The 8,520-nt window shown below is 44.0% G+C and overlaps 1 protein-coding gene across 1 annotated transcript in view; it reads left to right on the plus strand.

Annotated features, from left to right (window-relative positions):
• si:ch211-212o1.2 (uncharacterized protein LOC492735 homolog) overlaps window positions 1-7,076 on the plus strand; it is a 32,396-nt gene extending 25,320 nt beyond the window's left edge. The window contains exons 5-7 of the mRNA XM_042301491.1: window positions 2,212-2,356; window positions 2,994-3,206; window positions 5,604-7,076. Of these exons, the coding sequence (XP_042157425.1) occupies window positions 2,212-2,356; window positions 2,994-3,206; window positions 5,604-5,725 (480 nt within the window). The 3' untranslated portion in view covers window positions 5,726-7,076. The remainder of the gene's footprint in view (window positions 1-2,211; window positions 2,357-2,993; window positions 3,207-5,603) is intronic.
• The last annotated feature ends 1,444 nt before the right edge of the window (window positions 7,077-8,520 follow it).

The raw sequence follows: 8,520 nt of genomic DNA on the forward strand, positions 1-8,520 counted from the left end.
GTAGTGATGCCTCTGGCACTGCGATGCAGTTCCTTAGAGCATTGCCCCACTCGGGAGGCCGGAAAGAATTCTTATTGGAGAGAGAGTCTTTCAAAGCAAACCATGTCCCCTTCCCTCGGCTGTGCTTGTTTCTAACAGAACACAGCATCAGTAAGTGTCCCACATGAGTGATGGCTGCTCACCTCCAGCACTTGGAAGAGCACTTTGGGACCTACTTCCCAATCCATTTGACTGTGATTCTGCTCAGTTGACATACCGGTAAGTGAAATGAAACAGCTGATTGAGCTGTCATGTGACCGAATGCTGCAGACAACGCATTAATGGATCATTGCGGAAGATTTTTGGTTCCGGACTGAAAGGGAATACCCTGCTGTCTCCCTCTGAGCATTAATGCCGCGTTCAAAACAACTGGGAACTCGGGAATCTCAGAATTCCGACTTCAGTGCGTTGAAGACAACTGGGAATTCTGAAAAAAACAAGCTCTGACTGGGAAAAATAAGTTATCCAACTCAGAATTCCAACTTGGGAACTTGGGCCTCTTTCTAGAGCTCAGACTTTACAACCTGAAGTTCACTGACATCATGATTTGACCTCTTATTTTTCAGAGTTCCCAGTTGTCTTGAAAGCACCATAGAACTCATGGTACCCTTTGCCAGCTCATATATGTGTGAAGCTGGATTCAGTGCTCTCGTCTGCATTGAAACCTAATATTGATCCAGGTTGGATGTGACAGCAGAGAAGAGGTGCGCACTGTCGACCACGCCCCCTGACTTTGAGAAGTTCCGACGCGACATGCATCAAGCCACACCCATCTTATTAGTGGTGGTGAGATAATTATGTCAGACTAATTTGCAATTGACTGTAATAGCCCCATATTAATGATGGTGAGTTGAGAATACAATCAGAAATACTGTTAGAATGTTTTGCAATAGACGGCCATAGCCCCAAATAAACAAGTCAACACTGACTGTTAATGACATATTTTCTTCACATGGTTGGGGTCGTGAGAATTTTCAGATATGAAAATGGGGACATGGGCCAAAAAAGTTTTGGAATCCTTGCTCGAACACAGGTTATCATGTCTCGCTCCAGGGTTTAGGATTTATGTAAAAAATCCCATTCCCAACCATAACACACCCCCTGACGACTTACATAATATAGCTTCCAATCCTTACATCCTTCAGCATCTCTTCCCTATGTTTTAATGGACACAGCACTGTGTTTTAATGGACACAACACTGTGTTTTAATGGACACAACACTGTGTTTTAATGGACACAACACTGTGTTTTAATGGACACAACACTGTGTTTTAATGGACACAACACTGTGTTTTAATGGACACAACACTGTGTTTTAATGGACACAACACTGTGTTTTAATGGACACAGCACTGTGTTTTAATGGACACAGCACTGTGTTTTAATGTACACAACACTGTGTTTTAATGGACACAGCACTGTGTTTTAATGGACACAGCACTGTGTTTTAATGGACACAACACTGTGTTTTAATGGACACAGCACTGTGTTTTAATGGACACAGCACTGTGTTTTAATGGACACAGCACTGTGTTTTAATGGACACAGCACTGTGTTTTAATGGACACAACACTGTGTTTTAATGGACACAGCACTGTGTTTTAATGGACACAGCACTGTGTTTTAATGGACACAGCACTGTGTTTTAATGGACACAGCACTGTGTTTTAATGGACACAACACTGTGTTTTAATGGACACAACACTGTGTTTTAATGGACACAGCACTGTGTTTTAATGGACACAGCACTGTGTTTTAATGGACACAACACTGTGTTTTAATGGACACAGCACTGTGTTTTAATGGACACAGCACTGTGTTTTAATGGACACAGCACTGTGTTTTAATGGACACAGCACTGTGAAAGCTACTCCTACCAACCTAGCACAAGTTCCAATATTTGCCATGGCCCTTCGACCCGGATTTGAACCAGTAACAACACCTGATGACCATTTTATTGTTTTGGGAAATCTTTGGTATTTTGTTGCCCCTCAGATAATGAGGAGGTACAGACTAGGTAGACCTCTGTCTGTGACTGCAATTGATAGCCCATCTTACCTTGTGTCTTACATGATTGGATTACACTGAATATTCAGATGTAAGTGAATTATCATAATGATATTCCTCTAACTACCTCCCCTCCTCCTCTATCTTGTTCTCTTTTTCTCCAGGCATTCATCCGCCCATTCCGGGAACACCACATTGACCCCACAGCCATCACTCGACATGACTTCATAGAGACCAATGGGGACAACTGCATGCTTACAATACTGCCCCTGGCACATATGGCCTACAAATTCCTGATGTACCAGCCAGGTGAGAGAGAGAGGGGATGGACACACACACCCATGCATTACAACCTGAACAAGGTCTCATCCATAAAGTATGTGTGTGTGACACAATGTGGAGTAGGAGCTGTAGACAGATAGACAGACGCGGGTTACTCTCAGACCATGACAGGGTGATGTGTTTTACGAGAGACATGATGTCAGGGCTTCAGGGTGGCTCGGAACGAGCCGGAGGTCACTGACCCTGTCATGAGCCGTGTCACAGTAAGAGGAGACAAAGACGGGGCGGAGGGCAGGTAAGCCTTGCGAGGGGACAGGGTGACATCCACACCTATCATGTCTGCTGCTCGCTGAGTGTCAGGGTGAGTGGAGAGGGGGACATGGAGAAACATGCAAGACCAGTGTGAGATTGGAACCAAACAAACCAGACTTCACCACAACTTTATAGCCTTTCTAGTCATCTCACCAACACTGGTTCTCCAAAATATGCTGATAATCTGGTACTGTTTCATACTTGCAAGTGAATACCTTAAATAGTACAAATTGGGCAGTATAAATAGTATAAACTCATTTACATGTGAAGATGCTTCATGTACTGAAACCACCTTGTCATTTTCAATGAATGTCACAATTCTCTCCCTTAACAACAAATCCCTCTCTCTCAGATGCCCTAGCAGAGACCTACCCCTGGCAGTGCTTTGTGTTTGCACTTGCAGTCTTCGTGACGTTGACCAATCAGATCCATAAGTGGTCTCACTCCTACTTTGGTCTTCCCCGCTGGGTGACGCTGCTACAGGACTGTCACCTGGTGTTACCACGGAAACACCACCGCATCCACCACGTGTCCCCTCACGAGACCTACTACTGCATCACCACAGGTACTGTACAATACTGTACTGACATACCGCCTACTACTTTATCACTTCAGGTACTACACTGAGGATACAAAACATTAAGAACACCTGCTCTTTCCATGACATAGACTGACCAGGTGAATCCAGGCGAAAGCTATGATCCCTTATTGATGTCACTTCAATCAGTGTAGATGAAGGGGAGGAGACAGGCCAAAGAAGGATGTTTCAACCTTGTGACAATTGAGACATTGATTGTGCCATTCAGAGGGTGAACGAGCAAGACAACATATTGATGTGCCTTTGAATGGGGTATGGTAGTAGGTGCCAGGCGCACAGGTTTGTGTCAAGAACTGCAACTCTGCTGGCTTTTTCACGCTCAACAGTTTCCTGTATCAAGAATGGTCCACCACCCGAAGGACATCCAGCCAACATGACACAACTGTGGGAGGCATTGGAGTCAACATGAGCCAGCATCCCTGTGGAACGCTTTCGACACCTTGTAGAGTCCATGCCCAGACTAATTGAGCCTGTTCTGAGGGGAACAGGGGGGGTGCAACTTAACATTAGGAAGGTGTTCCTAATGTTTGGTATACTCAGCGGATACACTACTCTGTATATTACTTAAGAGGTACTATACAATACTGAACTAATATACTTATTAAAAATGCATAGCCACAGGTAATACACAGTACTGTGCTTTACAGTACTGACATACTGGTTACTACTCCATCACCGTGGCTACTGTAACACATTACTGACATACCATCTACTGTAACCACAGCATCACCATGACTACTAACAGTAAGCCACTGCATATTTGCAGAGGAATTGTCACTGATCAAACATTAGTGACCTCTACAGCAGTGCAGTGTGGAACAGTATAGGTCAATTGCAGGGATCCACCTACCAAGAACACTGCAATATCATGCACCATTCCATGCTCATAGAAGCTATCCCGCTTAGACCTACCACTAGAAGAAAACATAGAAGTTCATATGACAACGTCTAAACACGGGTGAGCTAACGGCTAAACCGATAAATCAAGAAGAATTTTCAAATGGTGTCTTCCATTAAAAGGTCCATCCATTCAAGATGGCTGCCATCTGTGGGTGGTAGATATAAATAACATGGAAAAGCAATCTGCTTGGTTATGCGTGTGTTTGTAAGCATAGGCCCGAGTAAGAGATCCACATTGAGTATTCAGTGTGTGTCTGAGAGAGTGCACTGGAGAGAGGATGCTTGTGCGTCACCCTGTCCTCCCTATGGAAAACAGATGTGTGTGTGTGCAGAGGGGTGTTTGTGTGTGAGCTCACGCGTGCGTGTGTGTGTGTGTGAACAATCTTTCTGACACCCTCCTCCCCTCGTCTTCATAGTCCCTAACCTCAGTGGGGGGCTGTGATGAGTAGAGTGGAGGGGGGGAGCGGCCACAGGGGAGCACCACAGCTCTGTCCCCACTCCTCCACCTCACCTGCCTGGGTCCCCGCGGCCTGCCGCCTGCCTTTGTGTGCCAGTGGCTGACAATCTCCATGTATATTTAATGCTAACCTGCTGTCAGTGCTAACAAATAGGCCTGCATGGGGAGAGAGAGGAGAAATCAAATAAATAAACGGAGCTGCTTTGCTCTCCTCTTGGAGAGAGAGGTTCACCAGAGGGACCGCAGACACACTGCACGCACAACACACTCTACTCTGTATGCATGCACAGCACTCACTGTATGCCCTCACTGTATGTGTATGTACTGTGTGTACAGTATGGATCTCTATAGGCTGTTTGATGTGTGTGCACACAGTCCTTATATATACTGTATCCCTGAATGTGTATTTCTCTATCAATACTGTATATCTGTGTGTGTATGTGTGGCAATTCCTACATTGCATCCAGTATCTTTGTGGATCCAAATAAATAAAGTGTTCAATGTGTGTGTGTGTGTGTGTGTGTGTGTGTGTGTGTGTGTGTGTGTGTGTGTGTGTGTGTGTGTGTGTGTGTGTGTGTGTGTGTGTGTACAACCACGTGCGTTCGCTCCATTCCTTCCCGTGTATGTGTAATGCTAAAAACGTATTTGATGTCTAACCCTCCTGGGAGTGGGTGTCTGATTCTATAGCATGGCTCAGGGTGGATGTGAGGTATTTGAGTTCAGCAGGCCCTGTGTGATGTATGGTGTGTGGAGACGCGGTACATATTTATAACTGTAAGTGTGTGCATTACTCTGGTGCCAAAGCCAGATCTCCTTCCTCTCCGCAGGGAGCAAAGATCCTCTGAGAGCGTCTGTATCTGCTGCTGCCTGGAACACAGTGTGGTGTGGGGGATGTGTGCATGTTTCATTTGATATCTTCCTTTTGTTAACTTGCCTAATGTATTTCTTCCAAATACCCTTGCTCTCTTTTCATCTTTCTTCCCCCATTCCGTCCCTCTCTTTCTCAGGGTGGTTGAACTACCCTCTGGACAAGGTGGGCTTCTGGCGGAGGATGGAGAGGTTGATAGAGAGAGTGACAGGTCACATGCCTCGGAGTGATGACATGGAATGGACGAAGAAAATGGAGTGAAGGGCTCTGGGACTCTCTGGACCAGTAGGACAGTGGGGTGGGGGTTTTGGGGTGGTGGACTAAGACTGGGAAGGGTTTTTCCTGCTTTTCACCCACTTCCTGTGTCTCTCTTCCTTACCCCTTACACTATAACACGCCTACAGTATATACTTCCTTGTCATGGCACAGCACCTCAGCAATGACACTAGTAATGCGGCCTTCTAGATACTTCCAAGTTCCATCCGTTATTTACTTTTGTTTGCTATTTGCTTTTTCAGTGTTGCAAGAGAAGCAGTCCACAGTCAGACTCTGTTTGCAATAGTAGGTCCAGTGGCAGATCTGGGGTTGACTTTGGAGATTTTATGTCCTTTTTGTGACCCCATTTCTGTTAACTGCTCATCCTTCCATCCAATGGGCTTGTATCTCCTTACATATCGTAACCAATTAGCTATTATTTTATTGTGTCAGTGTAAGAGGTTTCTGGAGGATGGGCTCTCCAGGGGACAAACCATGTTGCCTTCTCAGGCATTGTCTTACATGACACAGAGAAAGAGTCTGTCATCTGGATCCAAGTTCAGCTTAATGTAAGAAGGCAATCATATTGCTCCTTACCTAAGTTGGGGGGAAAACAACCAAATGTCTTACCTACAGCATGTATTGGCCTTTTAAATGTATCGATTTTATTTGTTTGATTCATTGGAATTTGTTTTGAAATTATGTTTAGATCAGTCATGGTGGAATGAAACGTTGACTCAAACAAAGGTCCCTCACCTCTAGTAACTACGTGACGATGTTCACAGATTCTTCCCTACTCATTTGGTCAGGTAAGAGTAGAGAACCGCGGAGGATCAACCAGCAGGCTATTTATTTTAAAGACTGTAATGAAATGATTTCTACCTTCAAAAGGTAAATATCTGCACTTTACTGACTTACCCATAACTATGTTTATAAAAGACAGTCCTGTCAGCACGCATGCATGCACACACAGACACATACGCACACGCAGGTTGACTTTTGTCATGACTCTTGTCCTGGAGGCAGAACTGAGCGATTTCCCCTTAGATAGGCCAGCTGCAAAGTCAAAACCTGCCACACACACACACACAGTTCCTGTCCATCATTGCATTGAATCGCTTGGACAGCTCGAAAGCAGCCATAATACACCCAGCTGAAATAAGTATGGTGTTTTCATCTTTGGGTTCATACCAGCAGCTTTTGGTTTTCTGTCTGGCTTTATAATGTGACATTTTTTATATTAACAGATCAGCCTTGAATTGAATTATTACATCCCATCATGCAACTATTGCTCACAGCTAGTCTGCCTTAATGTTTTTTATCTGCTGTATGATTTAATAAAGCTCTATTAATTGAACTGAAGTTTGTTTGCCCTTTATTTGTTGAAATAATCATTGCTAGATTGTACATGTCTATATACAACAAAGAACCTCAAAATACCAGGAGATGATAGTTAAAGAACATGAGAAAAATGTACAAGTGTGGTTGTTAACATCGCTTTCGAATAGAAAAGAAAACCCATTTCCTGTAGTTTGTGATTATGCCAATAGATGACCATCCAGATGGGCCAATGGGAGCTGCTCAGGCTGGAAATGGTCTATCGATGTGAGGAGACCGACAGACAGAGACCGACAGGTGATGATCCACCACTCTGCTGCTTCACCAGCTTCCTCTAGTGGCCTAATGGAAACACTGCATATTCTGTCACATTTTACCATGCACTTACACGTTAGGTTTGAGTCAAGCCAGAGGAAGCGGTGAAGCGAGAGGTCCACGCCTGTCAAAATCTGTCCACGTGGGAATACCACGATAAGCTGCCTTTGGTTCAACGACTCTCATTGTTAGGGTGGAGACAAGACCATCTCGTCATTATATACAGTATCTCTGGTAAAGTTTAGTTTTTTCCCCCCTGTGACTTGACTCGTTGAATTTGTAAATTCATTTGGATAGTTTTTATTTTAGACACAGCAAAGAAAGAAAACACATTTCAAGTATTTTGTTTTTGGAGATATAAAGGACAGATCACAGTTATGAGGCTGTACGCGTTGAACTTTACAAGAATGTATTTATCGTGTGTGTGTTCATGATTTGTGTGTGTCTATCTGTGTCTGTGTCTCATCTCGGGGATGGAGAGCGAGAGTCCTTGAATAGCTTGCTGATATCAATGTCAGAGTCTTTCATGTGAGGATGGATGTCCATATCGATGCCACTGTCCTTACACTGCTGGAGCAGAGTTCTGATGTTACTCTCAGACAGACGCAGGTACCTGTACACACAGACACGTAGCATGACGTACTGCAGCAGTCGTTACAGCATGCGGCTGTTGCATTGCAATTAATACCATTTCATCTTAATATCAATATACCAACTGCGTTATCAGTGATTGGATTCAATATATTGGAGCAGCTTGAAGGCTGCAGTATACGTTTTTTTTTATTTTTTATCGCTTAGGTGAATTTAAAAAAAATCTTAGTACAAAACTCCAAACTGCTAACACTTGTAACGCAGCCAGTCTTACATGTTTTAAAGCCTTTCGTTGTGCGTTCATAACACTGTTTTTACATTAGGCAATACACTTGCACTACCCATTACACATTACACTGGTCAGTCAATCGAATGCTCTTCCCTCTGCTAGCCTCTAGCTGACTCGATGGTTAACCTGTTTGTTTGTTTTCATTTCAACAATTTACTATCCTTGATGTACTAGATAACTTGCTTGAAATTGATGTATTAAAAAAATCCACTGGAGCTGATATGCTTGATCCATTTTCTCTGGAGCTCTCTGCCACCCTGATTGCTGA

The sequence above is a fragment of the Oncorhynchus tshawytscha genome, linkage group LG19 (genome assembly GCF_018296145.1).
Source record: "Oncorhynchus tshawytscha isolate Ot180627B linkage group LG19, Otsh_v2.0, whole genome shotgun sequence".
Lineage (NCBI taxonomy): Eukaryota > Metazoa > Chordata > Actinopteri > Salmoniformes > Salmonidae > Oncorhynchus > Oncorhynchus tshawytscha.